The sequence below is a fragment of the Neomonachus schauinslandi genome, chromosome 4 (assembly GCF_002201575.2).
Source record: "Neomonachus schauinslandi chromosome 4, ASM220157v2, whole genome shotgun sequence".
Classification (NCBI taxonomy): domain Eukaryota; kingdom Metazoa; phylum Chordata; class Mammalia; order Carnivora; family Phocidae; genus Neomonachus; species Neomonachus schauinslandi.
This window is the reverse complement of record NC_058406.1, coordinates 146,957,748-146,977,677: the sequence shown is the minus strand read 5'-3', so window position 1 is coordinate 146,977,677 and position 19,930 is coordinate 146,957,748. Positions and strand designations below refer to the sequence as shown.

The 19,930-nt window shown below is 38.0% G+C and overlaps 1 protein-coding gene across 1 annotated transcript in view; it reads right to left on the bottom strand.

The window, feature by feature from the left end:
* DPY19L4 (dpy-19 like 4) overlaps positions 1 to 19,930 on the bottom strand; it is a 65,836-nt gene that overhangs the window by 20,188 nt on the left and 25,718 nt on the right. The window contains exons 7-13 of the mRNA XM_021688242.1: positions 14,985 to 15,108; positions 12,328 to 12,462; positions 9,257 to 9,388; positions 9,062 to 9,160; positions 8,234 to 8,307; positions 4,176 to 4,334; positions 3,134 to 3,253 (exon numbers count right to left, since the gene is read on the bottom strand). Of these exons, the coding sequence (XP_021543917.1) occupies positions 3,134 to 3,253; positions 4,176 to 4,334; positions 8,234 to 8,307; positions 9,062 to 9,160; positions 9,257 to 9,388; positions 12,328 to 12,462; positions 14,985 to 15,108 (843 nt within the window). The remainder of the gene's footprint in view (positions 1 to 3,133; positions 3,254 to 4,175; positions 4,335 to 8,233; positions 8,308 to 9,061; positions 9,161 to 9,256; positions 9,389 to 12,327; positions 12,463 to 14,984; positions 15,109 to 19,930) is intronic.

Here is a 19,930-nt window from a genome sequence, read left to right as displayed (position 1 = left end):
TATTTATTCTGTCTAGATAATTACACACACACACACACACACACACACAGAGGCACATGAGAAAATGGACAGCCTGGCCAATCTCTATTTATCTCTGAAGACTGTCGCCCCATATAGGAAATCTTCCTTAAACTGACTTCCTCTAGCCACCCTCTACAACTGAGTTAGTACCTCTCCTCTGAGTGACCAAAGCACCGTTTGTATACCTTTCTCATAGTACTTTACTTTGCTCTCTTGGTTTACTTACCTAGGGTAGGAACTCTTTGAAAAGAAAGAGTAGGTTTTGTATTTCTTTCTTTCTTTTTTTTTTTTTAAAGGTTTTATTTATTTATTTGACAGAGAGAAACACAGCTAGAGAGGGAACACAAGCAGGGGGAGTGGGAGAGGGAGAAGCAGGCTCCCCACGGAGCCGGGAGCCCAATGCGGGGCTCGATCCCAGGACCCTGGGATCATGACCTGAGCTGAAGGCAGATGCTTAACGACTGAGCCACCCAGGCACCCCAGTTTTGTATTTCTTTAATCCCTACTCTCTACTTAGTAGAGTGCCTGGCACCTTCTGGGTGACTATGCATCTTATTTGTATGAATAGGTGATCTACAGTATTATAAGCCTAGCGAGTAAATTAAAGAAGGATGAATAATAGAACAATGCAGATTACATGTTCAGAAAAAAGGATTATGAATTTAAAATAGTACATCCAACAATAAAGAATGGTGGCAATAACAAAAAGTTTTTCTGCAGAGAGAAATAAAACTGAGAGAGTACAAAGGTGGGGGGGGGGGGGAAGGCAAACCATGCGCCAAAATTCTACTACTACAAGGCAATGAAATGAAAATCAAAACGTGAATCACTCAGAATATTCATGGCTTAATACATTTCTTCATCCCACTTATTAGGCATTATGGAATGCTAATTATTAGAGTGAACCACCATTCTTGCTTCATGTTTCAATAAAGAGATTCCCACTAGTCATGGGTTTGGCAATCTGATAGTCTATGAATGTCTTATAAGAAAATGTTTGTAAATGCATAAAATACATAGGCCTACAAAGAAACCAATTATATTGAAATATTGATAATAATAAAAATAAATTCCTATACAGCAATATTTACACTTCTTAATACATTAAATGCAGATCTAATAATAACTAACTTTGAAGTTGTGATGTGTATAAACAGTATTTCAAAATAAAAAATTAGTAAGATAATAGCTAAGCTTTCTGTTGGGGAAAACACAATGGGTACTGCTATAATGACTGTGATTCAGTATCTATATTAATAATTAATGGAAATTTAACTTGAGAAATCTTTTTTTTTTTTTTTAAGATTTTATTTATTTATTTTGACAGAGAGAGACAGCGAGAGAGGGAACACAAGCAGGGGGGAATGGAAGAGGGAGAAGCAGGCTTCCCGCCAAGCAGAGAGCCCGATGCGGGGCTCGATCCCAGGACCCTGGGATCATGACCCGAGCCGAAGGCAGACACTCAACGAGTGAGCCACCCAGGCGCCCCTAACTTGAGAAATCTTATACTAGGATCAATACTCTCCATTTCTCCCTGCTTCCCCTCCTAACCCTCCACCTCAGAACCTTAATGGCTGCTCCTCCTCATGGCAGTGATTTATCTGATTTGTGTGCAAGAGAAAGAATTGAGCATACCCAGCTCAAACATTTCTAGGCTTCCACATTTTGTATCTTACTTTTGCACGGTGGGTGTCGGTAAGTGCATAAACTTACCAAGGCTCTGCCCATTCAAAAGGGATGGCCTGAAGTTTGAGGACTAAGCTCAATTTGGGGTGGAAAATAGTAGAGCCCTTTGGTCATACATGAAGTATTCTCTAATGCAACCTTTATCAGAATCAGAATCATGCAGATGATCAAATATATTTCTCACATACATTTGGTCTTTGTAAGGCTCGTGGCTCACAGCTTCCCAAACTCTTGGAATTTCCTAAGTGATGAAATTGGAAAGGTGGCTCTTGTGTTAATGGTTAACTTCTGGAAAGTACCCGAGGATGGGGCCGGTTGCCAGTGGTGCCAACCATGCGATTAGGGAGTTGGAACTCTCAGTCCCACCCCAAACTTCTGGGGAGGGAAGAGGGCCTGAAGGTTGAGTTCAATCACCAATGGTCAATGATTTAATCAACATACCTATGTAATGAGGCCTCCATAAAAACCCAAAAGGACAGGGTTTGGAGAACTTCTGGGTTGGTGACCACATGGAGACTGGGAGAGAGTGGCATGCCTAGAGAGGTAAAGGGAGCTCTGTACCCCTTCCTACAAACCTTGCCCTATGCCTATCTTCCATCTGGCTGTTCCTGAGTTCTATCTTTTTATAATAAACTGATAATCTAGTAAGTAAAATATTTCTTTGAGTTCTGTGAGCCACTCTAACAAATTAATTGCACCCAAGGAGAGGGTCTTGGGAACTTCTGATTTATAGCCTTGGTCAGAAGCACAGGTGATAACCTGGATTTGCAACTGGCACCTGAAGGGGAGGTGGAATCTTGTAGGACTGAACCCTTGAACTGTGGAATCTGATGCTATCTCCAGGTGGATAGTGCCAGAATTAAGTCAAACTATAATTGTAGGACACTCAGCTGGTGCCTGAACAATGGCTTATTGTTGGTGTGGGGAAAGCCCCTCCTCAAACTGAAACTGGGTGTTCAAAATCATTCTATACTCCTATGTCTTATTTTTCATCTGAGTCCAGACTTCAAAGAAAAGGGTATCATTTATTGAACCCTTAGCCTCAGAGCTCATTTACCTCTATTTTACTTATCAAAGTTGTCATTTTATTTTTGTGTGATTAATATTTGTTACCTCCATTAACATAAGTCATAAGTCACATAAGTTTAGAGACTGTGTGTCCACTTTTGTTCACCACAGTACCTCCAGCACCTAGTACAATGCCTGGCCCTTGGAAGAAATTCAATAGTTTTAGAACAAATGAGTGAATAAGTAAATGTCAGCTCATTGTACTATAACAACCTCCATAAACTCCAGTTAGGTTAAGAAAGTTTGTAGATTTTGAGTTTTTATAGTTTCATAAATATATTCTTGAAAGTATCCACTTATTAGCATTAGAAAGGATAATTCTTTGTAAAAACAAATAGATCCAATGAAGTACACTTACCCTTCTATAACCATTGCAAGAGAGCCCAATAAAATAGTGTGAATCACATGATAAATTATTTCTGGCCTTCCTCCAATTCGTCCATCTTCAAGAGTAATAGTTTCTTTCAAGGACTTGCCTCTACACAAAGGAAATATGTTTTTTACTATTTTGAAAATATGTATTTGAAAAACCAAAGATCTTAACTTTCTTCATAAAAAAAAATATATAGGTGGTCCTTGAAATTTGAAAGTATATTGTTAGTCAAATATCTAACTTACACATCTCCAAATCTTTGAAATGGTTTTTAAAACCTGAAGACAATGGACTCTGTGAAGACTAAATATGAAAGTTCAGGAAATATGATAAAAACAATTTTTAGGGCGTGCCTGGGTGGCTCTGTCAATTAACCAGCCGACTTGATTTCAACTCAGGTCACGATTTCAGGGTCTTGGGATCGAGCCCTGCATGGGGCTCCATGCTCAGTGGGGAATCTGCTTTAGGACTCTCTCTCCCTCTGCCCCTGCCCCCACTCATTTGTGCGCTCTTGCTCTCAAATAAATAAATAAATCTTAAAAAATTTAAAAAATATATTTTTAGGTTCCTTTTCCAAGATCAATTATCACTCAACTAGTGGTTACTAAATCAATATAGTTAAATCATAATTTGAATAACTAAGTTCTTAAAATTAAAATACTACACACAACCTACTTTTAAACATGACAAAAATATTTTGGAAGTCTTCATAATTTAAAATCACTTAACACTACTAGCTTCATTTAAGTTATATAGAAAAAACATTAAGTAAAAGTATGACTAAATTAGTAAATAAGTGTAACAATTTAACTCAGTATTAATCCTACATTAAATTTAGACATTATATACTTAGATGTATAAAAAATTTGAAATTTATCTGGTTAACTTATGATATTTTACATGTTGATAACAAGAGAATGGATCTAGAAATTCTAAAACAAATACACAAATATTGGAAGGATATTAAAAATAGTTTATTTTCATAATGTATTAGTTAGCAATGTGATTGATTCTCATAGGTACTTACTTAATTCTCCTAAAAATAACTTGCATCATAGAAAGAAAACAAATAATTAACACTAAAATATAGAAGGGTAATAAAGAAGACTGTGTCAATCGCAAAAAAAAATCTTGAGATGGTGCCTGCAGGGATTCTTGACATAGGAGCCAATTCATTGTAAAATTCCTACAGAAAACAAAAAGCATGATATTAAAATCATAGATGGTATAACCTACTGTACATAAAAGTATTTTTTATCTCCATAAAAACTAAGACAAAACAAAAAACACATTTCTAAATCTATTCACTTGTAACAGCAAGGTCCTACCCTTTATAAGACCATATCTAGAACCCAAAATGGTTTCAAGGAAGTTTCACTTTCTATTTTTATCTGGAAGACAACAAAAATTTCAGCTGTCCGACCTCCATATCTGCAGTGTCCAATATGGTAGCTACTAGGTACGATGTGGCTATTAGCACGTGAAATGTGGCCAGTGCAAATGGATATACTTTAAATACAAAATACACCTTGGATTTCAAACATAAAAAAGAATGAAAAGGACTAAAGAATACAAAACAGCTCATTCATAATTTTTATACTGTTTATACATTAGAATAATATTTTAATATATTGGATTAAATAAAATGTATTATTAAAATTAAATTCCCTTGTTTCTTTTCACTTTTTTAAATGTGTCTACTAGAAAATTATACGCATGACTCATATTATTACTGGACAGTTCTGTTTTATATGGATGAAAGTAATTCAACTAGGACCCATTTTAAAAAGAGTAATCTAATTAAGACAGAAATCATAAAATTTGAAACATAAACATTTTGAGCTATAAGAATCAGGATACACTTTTTTTTTAAAGATTTTATTTATTTGACAGAGAGACACAGTGAGAGAGGGAACACAAGCAGGGGGAGTGGGAGAGAGAGAAGCAGGCTTCCCACGGAGCAGGGAATCTGATGCGGGGCTCGATCCCAGGACCCTGGGATCATGACCTGAGCCAAAGGCAGACGCTTAACGACTGAGCCACCCAGGCACCCCCAGGATACACTTTTTTTGACCTTAAGCTAAATATGATCAACAAGATTCCTAGTTATATGTGATTTTATCTGCATTCTCACACCTGATCCATCTCCAACATCCATTTTATCCTTAATCCCTAGCCTGGGAAGAGAGATAAAGAGATGGAATGATCTTCAGAAGAGCTCTTGGATGGACGAAGAATGCCTGCATCCCAAATCACTGGGTTTAGAAAAAGGTTGAAGTTTCACAATGTGTCAAGCAGTAATACAGCTGTATCAAAGAGGCTGCCATCAAAATGTTTTGTACATATGATCATATGATGAATCACGTCTTTTTTGTCTACCTATTAAAGTTACTAATTCTATAAGATCCAATTCAAATCTCAATTTAATGAATATTCTTCCCATGTTCCCCAGTCTCAATCTTTCCTTCCCCATATCCCCATGGCACTTTATTTATCCCTCTATTATAGTGCTTAAACCAACTTGCTACTTTAAGATTATAGTCATTTTTGTATCTCCCAGAATACCTGGCCTAGTATCCTGCACATCCAATAAATACTTATTAACATTTCTTTAGTGGTTCTTGAAAGTCTGTCTCAACAGAAATGTTTCCTGAAATTCTGGTGAACTACAAATCCTAATATCCAGTTGGCACATTTGAGCATAAGGCATTTACTGCTTTTTCTTTTTTAAAGATTTTATCTATTTATTTGACAGAGAGAGAGACAGTGAGAGAGGGAACACAAGCAGGGGGAGTGGGAAAGGGAGAAGCAGGCTTCCTGCTGAGCAGGGAAGCCCAGTGATCCCAGGACCCTGGGATCAGGACCTGAGCCGAAGGCAGAAGCTTAACGACTGAGCCACCCAGGTGCCCCAAGGCATTTACTGTTTATACTTCTCATGTCATTAACTGTATAAAAACTAGCTAATGAGATGTCAATATTCTTAAGGACAGACATCATGTCTTATTCTTAAAACACCTAGTGTATTACCCTGTGAGGCAAATCTAGTACCTGACATGCTGAGCAAAGCGGCACTACACAGCATCAACTAAGAAACGCTAGACAAAAGCAGCCCTTAATCCTACATGTATTCTCAAGTCTTCCAAGGTTAAAGAGAAAGGGGAAAAGGCCAGTCAATTATGGAAGTCTATAACCAATTTTTCCTAATTGCCTGCTAAATGTCAGGCCTATATATATACCTGAAAAAGATAAGGTCCCTGCCCCTATGGAGCACATGGCCTCTTAAAGGATCCTTCTACCTTAGTAGATATCCATATATGACTTACACTTCAGATTTCTCCAGTGTTTCAACACTTTGTTAACTGTGATATACTACAACATGAAATTCCATGCACAGCATCTAAAATCCCATGTAATCATAGCAAATGATAATAAGGTTCTAAGGTATATTATATGAACTAGAAAAATGTGTATTTAAATATATATTTTCTGGGGGCACCTGGGTGGCTCAGTCGTTAAGCATCTGCCTTCAGCTCAGGTCATGATCCCAGGGTCCTGGAATCGAGCCCCGCATCGGGCTCCCTGCTCCACGAGAAGACTGCTTCTCCCTCTCCCACTCCCCCAGCTTGTGTTCCCTCTCTCACTGTCAAAATAAAATAAAATATTTAAATATATATATATATATTTTTTTTTTCTGTTATGCAAGTGGACATTATCATACATAAGTCATTTATTTCACTTTGGATTTAAAAAATGAATTTAACTAACAAAGACAAGGTACAACATTACTCTTGAATTTAAAAAGTCAGCTTCTAGGGTTGCCTGGGTGACTCAGTCGGTTAAAAATTAGTCGGCTTCTGATCTAATCCACTATTATGACCCAAAATGAGATTCTTTGCTATGAAATAGATATCTTACTGCCCACCCCTTTATAATGCAAGCATTTTGCTGATGTACTGGTTAAAATTACATTGGTTTGGGGGCGCCTGGGTGGCTCAGTCAGCTAAGCATATGTCTTCAGCTCAGGTCATGATCTCAGGGTCCTGGGATTAAGCCCCACATCAGGCTCTCTGCTCAGGGGCGAGTTTGCTTCTTCCTCTCCCCCTGTGAACTCCTTCACTTTCGCTCTCTCTCAAATAAATAAATAAAATCTTTTTTTAAAAAATTACATTGGGGGGCGCCTGGGTGGCTCAGTTGGTTGAGCGACTGCCTTCGGCTCAGGTCATGATCCTGGAGTCCCTGGATCGAGTCCCGCATCGGGCTCCCTGCTCAGCGGGGGGTCTGCTTCTCCCTCTGACCCTCTTCCCGCTCGTGCTCTCTGTCTCTCATTCTCTCTCTCTCAAATAAATAAAATCTTTAAAAAAAAAAAAAAAAAAAAATTACATTGGGGGCACCTGGGTGGCTCAGTTGGTTAAGCGACTGCCTTTGGCTCAGGTCATGGTCCTAGAGTCCTGGGATCGAGTCCCACATTGGGCTCCCTGCTCGGCGGGGAGTCTGCTTCACCCTCTGACTGTCTCCCCTCTCATGCTCTCTCAAATAAATAAATAAAATCTTTAAAAAAAAAAATTACATTGGTTTTTTTTATTCATTTTAAATCTTTAACTTATTCTGACTTTACATTATATCATTGTTCCACATCAAGGGAGAAAGTAGCCTCAAAACACTGTGATGCTATTAAGGCTTAAGTACATCTAATTTATAAAACACCTAAATGAGATTTTATTTATTTATTAAAGATTTTATTTATTTATTTGAGAGAGAAAGAGTGTACAGAGGGAGAGTGAGAAGCAGACTCCCTGCTGAGCAGAGAGCCCGATGCCGGGCTCAATCCCAGGACCCTGAGATCATGACCTGAGCTGAATGAAGGCAGACGCTTAACTGACTGAGCCATCCAGGTGCCCCTAAATGAAATTTTTTTAAATGAGAAAAAATATTAATGTTACATTTCTTCTAGATATTATAATATTCCAAATTATTTATTTTCTAAGTGGTATGTAATTATGTGTCTACTACTCCTTGGATTATTTTTGCTCTTTATCTTCTAAGTGGTATGGAGTTAGGTAAATTTATATATAATCTAAAACTTACTTAGTCATATTTAGTCCAAATTTTACTTCAAGGAATTTCAGCATGTGCCCATTTTCTTTGTGTGGGACAAACATCTGGAAGAAAAAAGCACTAGTTACAACAAAGAACTATTAGCTATGCTCACAGCAATATGTTTCTGTCTAGAAATAGAAAACACAGCAGGACTATTAAATAAAAAATACAAATTAAAAATGAATTAAATAATACTTGGTATAACTACGAAGCAAGAAGATCTACTGACCTAAGCCAATCACATTACCTTATAGTTAATCATAAAACTATAATGGGGTAGTAAGATTTCCACGTACCCTGCATGACTTAAGTAACTTACCCACTCTTTTTTTTTTAGATTTTATTTATTTATTTGACAGAGAGAGACACAGCGAGAGAGGGAACACAAGCTGGGGGAGTGGGAGAGGGAAAAGCAGGCTTCCCGCAGAGCAGGGAGCCCAATGCGGGGCTCGATCCCAGGACCATGACCTGAGCCGAAGGCAGACGCTTAATGACTGAGCCACCCAGGCACTCTGAGTAACTTACCCACTCTTTTCAAAACTTTTACTCATCTCAATTTACTAAATTACTTAATGTTAATTAATTGGGTAATGATGACATTTTAAAATAAATGGAAAATAAAGTGTATCTTTTAAGTATATCTAGAAAAGAATTAGAATCCTATTTTTCCTGTAAGTATGATCATTGTTCAACTCAAAATTTTACTGTACAAACTCTATTATTTTGCTATCTCATTATTCTCATTAAAATTTAGGCCAGTATATTTCATTATCCAACTCACTCTACTACATGAATCTCACCAGCAGAGTTATTTACCTTCATTATAATATTCAGTGTCACTGTCAGAGTACACACCAAGTAAAAATTAATCACTTTCATTATTTTAGCTATACAAGTTCCTTTCTTCACATTCAGCTGTGGGGGGAAAAATCATGAACAAAGAAGTGAGGTATAAAAAATTAACAATTAAAAAATTCACTGCAAGAATGATAAAAAGGCAATTCTCTTTACCTGAAGGCACTTAGCAAGTATTAAGGCCACTACTAAACTTAATAAAGGAGATACCAATAAAGCTGAATTCTCAAACTGCAGTAAATATCCCAGAAAGAGAGAAAATATATAGATTTTATAAACTTCATGAACCTGTTGGGACAAAATAAGATAAATGAGAATAAAATGAATTTTATTTGTACATCTTTTCATTAGTTTTATTTAGAACAGATTTGACTCCAATTATAAAATAAATACCCAATTATAATTTAGGATAGTATCCTACAAATGTTCAATCTGTATTTTTATTGTTATGGTATATAATGAATTTATTACTTTCTTAGAAATAACTTTGATAAACAAAGTAGAAAGTTTTAAAACCATGGACATCTAAATCAGCCTGAATGTACCTGCTTTCACCCTGATTTAATTTTACTTTGCTTGCCCTGTTACTAAAATCCATCCATACAACATCAAACTGCATAAATCAAAAATTAATCTTTAGCAGCAGTTCCGAAAACCTACCTAGTGAAAACATACTGCCATGAAATGTAGCACCAGAGACAAGTATTTTTAGATTTGGTCCATTTAACAGTGAGCATAAGAAAGTTAAATTCAATGTCCTAATAGATGATCTCCCAGGAAAGTCACATGTCTTAGAAGATTTCTTTTCTAAAATTCAGTGATATAATTTAATCTATCATAAGATTAATTCCTTTTGGAAAGGGAAAACTAAGACAAAATACAGGCATTAGTTAGAGGGGAAAATCAAAGGCAGAGTGGTAAAGGTAAGAAAAAAAAAGAAAGAAAGAAAAGAAAAACAATGAAAAATATCCCCAAGAGGCCAGAGCCATTAAGAAAAGAAATACCTTACTGTTGGGAGGCTGAAACAAGGACTGGGAGAGGGCACAATGGGATCTTCCAGGTGCTGCAAATTTTCTATTTCCTGATTTTGGATACCGGTTCTGCAGATGTGGGCCAGTTACTGAGTGACTGTCTCTTAGTCCCAACCTGTCCCTCTACTCCCTGCCTTGTAACGCTGGGGCTGGAGATTTTGCAATCTATGTTTCTGCTTTTCCAGTTGGCTCACTATTAAACTCTGCCAATATGAAATGCTAGAGAGAGATTACAAGGTTGGGGGAGAAAGGAGGAGCTGGTGGCCTCCTGTCTGCTTTGCAGTTCCTGTGAGTATCCTGTCGGGAGTACTTCTTCACTCCGACAGAGCAAGTCCTTCTAGTTGAAGCAGCTGAATGCAGGTGCAGTTTGTCCAACACTTGAAGAACCAGCTTTATCACATTCTCTTGCCCCGGAGACCCCAGGGCCAGTTAGCCAGAGCCCCATTCACAGAGGTCTGGGCTCCATTTCCATGGGGCCCTTCTTTCCAGTTCAGACACACCAGCAAAGCTGGGCAGCGGCCCTGCATTAGAAGTTTGAGTTTCAGCTCCACAGGGGTCCCTCCTCTAAGTTTTGAAGGGTTTTTTGGGGTTTTTTAAAGATTTTATTTACTTATTTGACAGAGAGAGACACAGCAAGAGAGGGAACACAAGCAGGGGGAGTGGGAGAGGGAGAAGCAGGCTTCCCGCCAAGCAGGGAGCCCGATGCGGGGCTCGATCCCAGGACCCTAGGATCATGACCTGAGCCGAAGGCAGACGCTTAACAACTGAGCCACCCAGGCGCCCCCAAGTTTTGAAGTTTTAATAATTCCAAATTCTCCCCTTTGCTCCCTCAGCTCTGGTGGTGGTAGCTGCTTCCTGCAAACTGCTACCTCTATGATACTTTTGGGTTCTTACTACCCTTTCAATTAACGAGATAATGACATTATATTTGATTAATGATTCTTTATGTTCAATTCTCTCTATTCAATTAACCTAAATGTTTGTATTCATCAGGATTCTGGATCATCTAAATATACAGGATAAAGAAAAGAAGGAGCAAGAAGATCCCCAAATTTCTGGGGCGCCTGGGTGGCTCAGTCGGCTAAGCGTCTGCCTTTGGCTCAGGTCCTGATCCCAGGACCTGACCCCGCGTCGGGCTCCCTGCTCAGCGGGAAGCCTGCTTCTCCCTCTGCCCCCCCCCCCTGCTCATGCTTTCTCTCTCTCTCTAAAATAAATAAAATCTTAAAAAAAAAAAAAAAAGAAGATCCCCAAATTTCTGGCTTGGACAACATATTAAATACTTAATAAATGTTTATAAATGAAAGAAAGATGAGAGAGGGGTGAAAAAGAAAAAGATAAAGAAAGGAACCAAATGCTGATGGCACTTATATAAACTGCTACAACCATTCTGGACAAAGGCTTAGTATTTAGTTAGGTTGAATATGCACATATCCTTTGACTTGTAATTCCACTATGAGATATATACTCTAGAGAAATCTTGCACTTAGTGCCAGGTAAGAATGTTTACGGCAGCACTGGTTATATGGACAATAAGCTGGAAAAAATGAAGTGTCCATTAACAATAAAATGTATAAATAAATAAAAGTGAATGAAATTAGCTCTGTACATCATCATGAGTGAATCTCAAAAGCAAATCAGATAAAAGTAAACAATACGTTGTTTACAGCATATTTTTTAAGCACTATCTAGATAAGTGGTAAAACCCATAAAGAAACAGGGGAAAGGAGTAACAAAATTCAGGACAGCAAGCCTCTGTTGGGGAGGGAGCAGGATGTGACTGGGAATATTAAGAGAGGGACTTCTGGGTATTCCAATGTCCCATTTCTTGGCCTGGATGGTCAAATACTCATATTTTATTCTGCACGGTATATATACACAGCATACATATACTTTTTTGTGCATGTTTTATATTTCACTCTTTTTCTTTTTTAAAGAAATAGAAAGGGAAGGCGCAAGGGCTAGAAATGGAGAAGAAGCACATGGTTGACTGGTTAAGCAGACCTTCTTTAAGGGAATTTCAAAGTGTTTCTAAAAGGGCAGGGAGAATGAGTTTAGCAATCTTTTGCGTAGAATTATAAGTCAGGGCCTATTAAAATATTTCAAAATAAAGCTTAGAAGCTAAATGATCTTAAGATACAACACTATAAAAACATTTATTCTCTGGATTTAAAATCACAACTTCAAAATTCAAAATACCTTGTCACTTTGCTCCAGTGAAAAGCTATCTAGCAAGAACAGAGATGCCGCCTGAAGAAATAAGAGATAGTGGCTGTACTCCCACATCATCATAAACGTGTAAGTTGAAGCGCTCATCAACAAGCAGCAAAACCTCTAGGGAAAACAAAAGAAAGAAACTAAGTATCAGTAGCTTTATTACTATAGAAATCTATGAGGTTGTTACCTCAAAGTTGAAGCTCTGTTACTGGTTTTACTTTAAGCTATATAATTCTAGAAACGTCTTTTTTAAGTTACATAATTATTGCTAAACCCTTACGTAAACAATAAGATCTTCAATAAAGCACAAAGACAGAAATCAACCACTTGTCCTTTAAAGTTCAACATCATATTGAGAATTTCAGGATGACAAAGGGAAAAAATTCAGTACACTTTCATCTCAAAAGAGGTAAAGTAATAAGCATAAGAAAATGGTGGCTTTTTCTAGACTTGGCTGATGGGCTTTTGTTATTGTGAAAGTAACTCCATTCACCCTAGAAAATATTTTCACTTCTGTGATGCTTCATATTTCCCTAAGAGTTTCCATTTAAATAGTCTGTTTACATCTCAGCCTATTACACAGTCCATGGAAAAAAGCCCATGGCTTTTTTTATTGCTTCTCAGCGAAAGCGTGCCTTACCTTTCCCCAGTGCTTACACTGTCAACCATGTAAAACTCTCTTTTCCTTTGCTAAGGTACTAAACACAAGGACTTCTTGCCCTTGCCTGGAAAGTACTTGGCTGAAATAATTTCTGTCCTTCCAAATGTCATCTCTCAAGTGATCCCTTAGTGAGAAACCAAGTCTGACAAATCCACTGTTCCTTAGTATATTTCTCACAACCTCTACTTCCTCCAGGGATCTGCATTTTTATTCCCAATTTTTCCACCAGCCATGATGTCAAATGACTTTGCTCTGACAAGAATAGCAAAGGAGAAAGGCAATAAGGGTCTAGTCAAACCTGAGATAACAACCATACTCTCTAAAACTTAATCTTTCAGACTCAGCTGACTATACTCAATGATAAATTTCGGAGTCAGAAATACCTCAGGCCATCAGCAGATATAAGGATTTTCCAGCACCCTGAATAAGATTAAGACCAGAGAACAAAATGTAAGAGATGGAAAAATTCTACCAGTTGGTCAAAGAATAAATACCAACTGCCAGGCCCAGAAGAGCTTAGCACTGACAGAACACATAGCTTCTGCTCTTCATATCACCACAGCTATAAGAGAAAGTGTTCTGGAAACTTCTAATGTGGAACAACCAGAACTGTAATAACAAGGCCTGAAACCATCATCCTCAGAGAAACCAGTTCCAGAAATCAATGAAGGCTCAGATCTAGATCCAGCCTAATTAATCTACTAGACATGTGGATATTACTTCAAGGATACTAGGGAAAAAACTACAGTATAATGAAGCAAATTGCTAATTCCAAGGGTTTATTCTCAACTACTCTAAAGAACATGCAGTGAGATAAGACAGAAATATATGTCAAACATAATCTGAACAATTAGCTATGTTTTTCCTTTCTAGCTTTGTTCCTTTGAACATTTTCAAAAATCTGTGCACTCTTATCTACCCCTTACCTTGCTCACTTCATTTTCAACTGTCTTTATTGTGAACTATTTTATACATATTACTTGACACATTAAATGTGTTTCAGTAATCAACCACAGATGTCCCTAGATGGTTCCAGATAACTGCACAAAATATCTGAGCTTCAATATCTTTATGCAACTGGGACCACAAGATCTAGCCTCAAGAATGGGAAGCAAACTAAAAAATATGTGACTGAAATACACATATTGCTGGGGTGCCTGGGTGGCTCAGTCATTAAGCGTCTGCCTTTGGCTCAGGTCATGATCCCAGGGTTCTGGGATCGAGCCCTGTATCGGGTTCCCTGCTTGGCAGGAAGCCTGCTTCTCCCTCTTCCACTCCCCCTGCTTGTGTTCCTGCTCTCGCTATCTTTCTCTCTGTCAAATAAATAAATAAAATCTTTAAAAATAATAATAAAATAAAATAAAATACACATATTGCTGTAATACTACTCAGCAATGAAAACAAGCAAATTATTGATAGAAAGCAACAATTCAGATGGATGTCAAGGGTATTAGGCTAAATGAAAAAAGCCAGTCTTGAAGGATAACATACTATATAATTCGATTTGTATAACCTTTCAAAATGACAAAATCATAGTGATAGAGAACAGAGCAGTGGTTGCCAGAAAAACAGAAAAGAGAAAATAGGCAGTGCTACCATAAAAGTTAACATTACTGCCATTTGTAGTCACTCTTTGTATCTTCATTAATATTTCCTTATTTGCAATGACTAAAAGCCATCAATATTACAGAAAATGGTAAATTAATGAGACTAATTTTCAAAATAATATATTCTTCATATATTTTTGTCAAGTAATTGCACTGAAACAATATAACATCTTTTTCCTTAAAATAATTTACCATCTATCAGACTCGACTAACAGTGTTATATAATAGGACTACCTAAATATATTCTTTATAGATGTAGTAATTAGGCTTCACCGATTATAACTTAACTGTTTAATATGATTAACTTTAAAATTTTATACCACATTTGCAACACATCAAAATTAACTGTGACAAATAAATTTGTATCTTACCTCTCCATAAGTATTTAAGTTGCTTTTTAAATAGCCTGTAAGTGCAGCAATTTGGCATGCGAAATATGGTAGTGCCCAGTTTTCTCTTAAAGGAATGGAGTATTCAATTCTTGTTGTATCTACCCTAAAGTAAACCACAGACGAACAGCAAAATAGCAAGACATGATATTTGTGTAATACAAAACTTTTCAAAGCACTTTCACACAATCTCATTGTTCTCTATACCAATCCTGTGAGGTAAGAATAGACAGCCGCCACTGTCTATACAGCATCTTTGAGCAAATTAAGCATCTCATGCAGCCCCCAGTCCCTCCATTCCAGGAAGACTCAGCGCTGCTGTGTACTGCTTGGTGAATTAGCAGGCCTCTACGAAAATTTGAAAAAGGCACCCCTGCTCTGAGCAGATACACCTGATGTTAGGGCACATAGCTTGTGGCAGAGGACACTGGATTTCAGCTCCCACTCTCTCTTCCCTCAATGAGATGGCTACCCTTCTCTAGAGTACAATCTGCATTACATAATTAGCAGGACTGACAGAGACCCAAAGTTCTTATCCTCCCTTATTTAAAGAATATGAATCTCAGAGAGGTGATACGACTTAATCAAGGTCATACAGCTAATAGGTGGTGCAACTGGGATTACAATGCATATCTTCTGATATCTAGTTTAATAATCTTTTCAATCAGCAGGTTACCTGGAATTACCGTTACAGTAGACCTTCATGTGATATATCCAGAAACCTTTAAAAATTCCCACAATCACAAATACAGAATGTCTTTCCAGGCTCTTCCTAAGTTTCTCCTCAATTTGCACTGACAGCAGGTTGTCTTCTGTACATATCCTCACACCTCAAGAAGACCACCTTTCCTACAATCATTACATTTGGAATTCATACACTCAATAGCTCTTTTCCACACAGAAACAAAGGTACTACTGCCTTACAAATTTTATGAAAATTGCTGTATAACTCTCCTAAATCATGGAGAGGAATATATTTGCATGTAATTTAGTTCAATTGAATTATGGTACAGGATATTACTTAGCAATGACAAGGAATGAACTATTGATATGCCCAACATACATGAATCTCAAAATAATTATGCTGAGTGAAAAGAAAGACCAAAAAAGTATATGCTGTAGGACTCCATTATATAAAATTCTAGGGGCGCCTGGGTGGCTCAGTCGTTTAGCGTCTGCCTTCGGCTCAGGTCATGATCCCAGGGTCCTGGGATCGAGCCCCGCATCGGGCTCCCTGCTCGGCGGGAAGCCTGCCTCTCCCTCTCCCACTCCCCCTGCTGTGTTCCCTCTCTCGCTGTGTCTCTCTCTGTCAAATGAATAAATAAAATCTTTAAAAAATAAAACAAGATAAAATTCTAGAAAATGCAAACTAACTTATAATGACAGAAAGTAGATCATTGGCTTCCTGGGGACAATGGGACAGTTAGTAGAGGTGGGGGGAAAAGAGGAAAGAAGGAAGCATTACCAGGCGGGAGCAAAGAAACTTTGGGGGGTGACAGATGTTTATTATATGGATTTCGTTGATGGTTTCATGAGTGTATCTAAATGCCTGAACTGATCAAATTGTACACTTTAAATATACACATTTTATGTCAGTTATACCTCAATAAAACTGTTAAAAAGTATTATAAGAAAACCTGTCTTCTACGAATGTATATGTGATTGAATATATATATACAAAAAAACAGGATCATACATGAAGAGCAAATGAAATAAAAGCTGTAAAGAACTTAGTAGTGTGTCTACAACCTAGTGTACGATATTAGATCTTGGCTCTTTTATAATTCTGTAATGAACTACTTTTCACTTAATGATATATTATGAGCATCTTTCCATAACATATGTATCCATAAATACACTTCAAGAATATTTAATGGTCCGGGGCGCCTGGGTGGCTCAGTCGTTAAGCGTCTGCCTTCGGCTCAGGTCATGGTCCCAGGGTCCTGGGATCGAGCCCCGCATCGAGCTCCCTGCTCCGCGGGAAGCCTGCTTCTCCCTCTCCCACTCTCCCTGCTTGTGTTCCCTCTCTCGCTGTCTCTCTCTGTCAAATAAATAAATAAAATCTTTAAAAAAAAAAAAAAAAGAATATTTAATGGTCACGGCACATCATGGTAGAGATTTATCATACTCTAACTAATTTCTATTGTTATACACTTAAAGTGTTTCTGATACTACCTTTTGCAAAGATTTTTAAAACATGAACCAATGTTGGCAGCTCATTCTGCCCACAGGTCCTGTCCCCGTGCTTTAATAAAATCACCTTTTTGCACCAAAAACAACAACAAAAAACATGAACCAATGTTTCTGTATAGTAATTACTGGTTTCAGTTTACTTTTTTTTTTATTTTACAGTTAAGATTTTTTTTAAGATTTTATTTATTTGAGAGAGAGAGAGAATATGAGGGGGGGAGGGGCAGAGGGAGACACAGACTTCCCGCTGTGCAGGGAGCCCAATGCGGAACTCGATCCCAGGACCCTGGGATCATGACCTGGGCCGAAGGCAGATGCCCAACTGACTGAGCCACCCAGATGCCCCTCACTGTTTACTTTCAATGCTAATCCGTTTGGAGTTTATTTTAGTATTTGAGCAATAAGGTTTCTTTTCCAGATTACTGTCCCAATACCATCAACTGAACATCAAGTATTCTAAAGACCATGTATTTTCATATAATATCCCTGAAAAATTATGAAAGTTAATAAAGACAAATAAGAGATTCAAGTGTCATGAGGCAGGAAGTGGGGAGGAAAGAGAATATCTATTCTCAATTCAGGACTCCACCAGCCACTCCATCAGCCCAGAATTGGGAAGCTGGACCCGGCACTCACCTTTCTGAAGGTTGACTCACTAACCCTGCCCAAGTCACAGATCAGTGCAGGGAAATCTTTACAACTCTGCACTGGAGAAAGGAAGTCATTGCAACACAAACTGAGTAAGATCTCTGTCAGTTATTCTCTTCACCTGGTCAGGCCTTCCCATTGCTACCTTCCTGAACACCTGAGCTACTCTCTCTTGCCTTCATCACGCTTGGTGGTTGTGAGGAACAGAAGGCTAACGGTAGGAAGGGACAAAATCAAATGAGACCCACTTTTTCTCCCCAGTGGCAGAGTCTAGCAGCAGCACAAACCAGCAGTTCAAAATAACTAGTTAAATCACCTAGGGTTCATAGGCCTATAGATATATTCACAGAGATTAGCAAGCTCTGAGTTTTCATTTTTTTTTAAAGTATTCTCTACACCCAATGTGGGGCTTGAACTCACGACCCCAAGATCAAGAGTCACAGGCTCTACTGACTGAGCCAGCCAGGAGCCCCCTGAGTTTTCATTTTAGACACATCATAACATAAGCATAATCTGGATCATCTGGATGACCACCTTGTAATTCACTGTTGCCAAAAGATTTCAGTGCTCACTTCCATGTTTGTGTTAACAATCTAGTTGGCAACATAGGACTAGTTCAATCGGCTTGAGTTAATCAGGAAAAATAGATGATTCTAATACCAAATGATGTACTGCCAAATAAAAACAAAATGATATCCTGATCACCGTGGTATAAAGAGATTTCAGAGTGCACTGAGGAGAGCAACAAGATGAAAAGTGAGTCATCTCACAATACCCACCTGTGCAGGTGCGCCACACTCAAAAAAGAACCTGCTGGAAGGGTACTTTATTTATGCTGAGAGCAGAAATCTGGCTTTAGCAAAATACCATTTTCACATTAAATTCATCTTTTTTTTTTTTAATCATGACCTGAGCCGAAGGCAGACGCTTAACCGTCTGAGCCACACAGGTGCCCTAAATTCATCTTTTCAGTTAGTATTTTCCTGGTTGCTTATTTCATTAGTAAATTGGTTTCGGTTTTATAGTAGCGTAAGCATTCAGAGCATTACCTAGTTTCATTTTATATGTAAACAGCATTATAATTCAAATTATTTAAGTCAATACATGGAACCCATGAAAATACAGAACTGAAGTTTGAGAAATGTTGAGCTGGGTAACATATAAAACACTTTGGCATATGAATGTATAATGTGTGAAAGTTGAAAAACATTTACCCAGTATCAGTACAACTTCTGATGGCAGCATATTGCCTTGCACTGATGTATTACAATTTACCTAACCATTCTCTTATATTTAGATGGTTTTCTAATTTTTTGTATTATTGTCCTTTTCTGGATTACTGCCTTGCAATAAAATGGAATTCCTACGAAAGGAATTCCACCTAAAATTGAAAAAGCTTACACCTGCATGAGCATTCTGAGTATATCAGTAGCATCACACCAGAACCAGCATGGTGTGTCACCATTATTTTGTTAGCTATACTACTCTAGGACATGTGCATTTCCTTGCATCTTACCTCTTTATTATTACCAATGTACAATTATTTGGGGGGGGGCAAAGACTAACTTTATTTTTTTTAAAGATTTTATTTATTTGAGAGAGAGAGTGCATCGGTGAGAAAGCGAGAGCAGGAGCGGGGGGGGAGGGCCAGAGGCAGAGGGAGAAGCAGGCTCCCCACTGAGCAGGGAGCCCAATGGGGGGCTCGACCCCAGGACTCTGAGATCATAACCTGAGCAGAAGCAGACACTTAACTGACTGAGCCACCCAGGCGTCCCCAAAGACTAACTTTAATATACACTTTTAATCACACACACTTCTTTCTTTGCCCTTCAAATACAAAGATGTTTCCACTGAAGTGATAGCCAGGTATATATTTGTAGATGAGAAGATCAGTAGGGACTATTCCATATTGTTTATATGTGAAGCCTGGTCTCAGGTCAGCCCATTTTGGTGATACATCTGTTATAAGAGAGTCATTCGCCCCTGATTTTTTCACCCACTACTGTCTATACAGTGCTGTTTCCTAAAATTTCCTTGAATTTTCTACTATGCCTATGTCTTTTGGTTTTACAATCCTGCTTTCCCCTTCT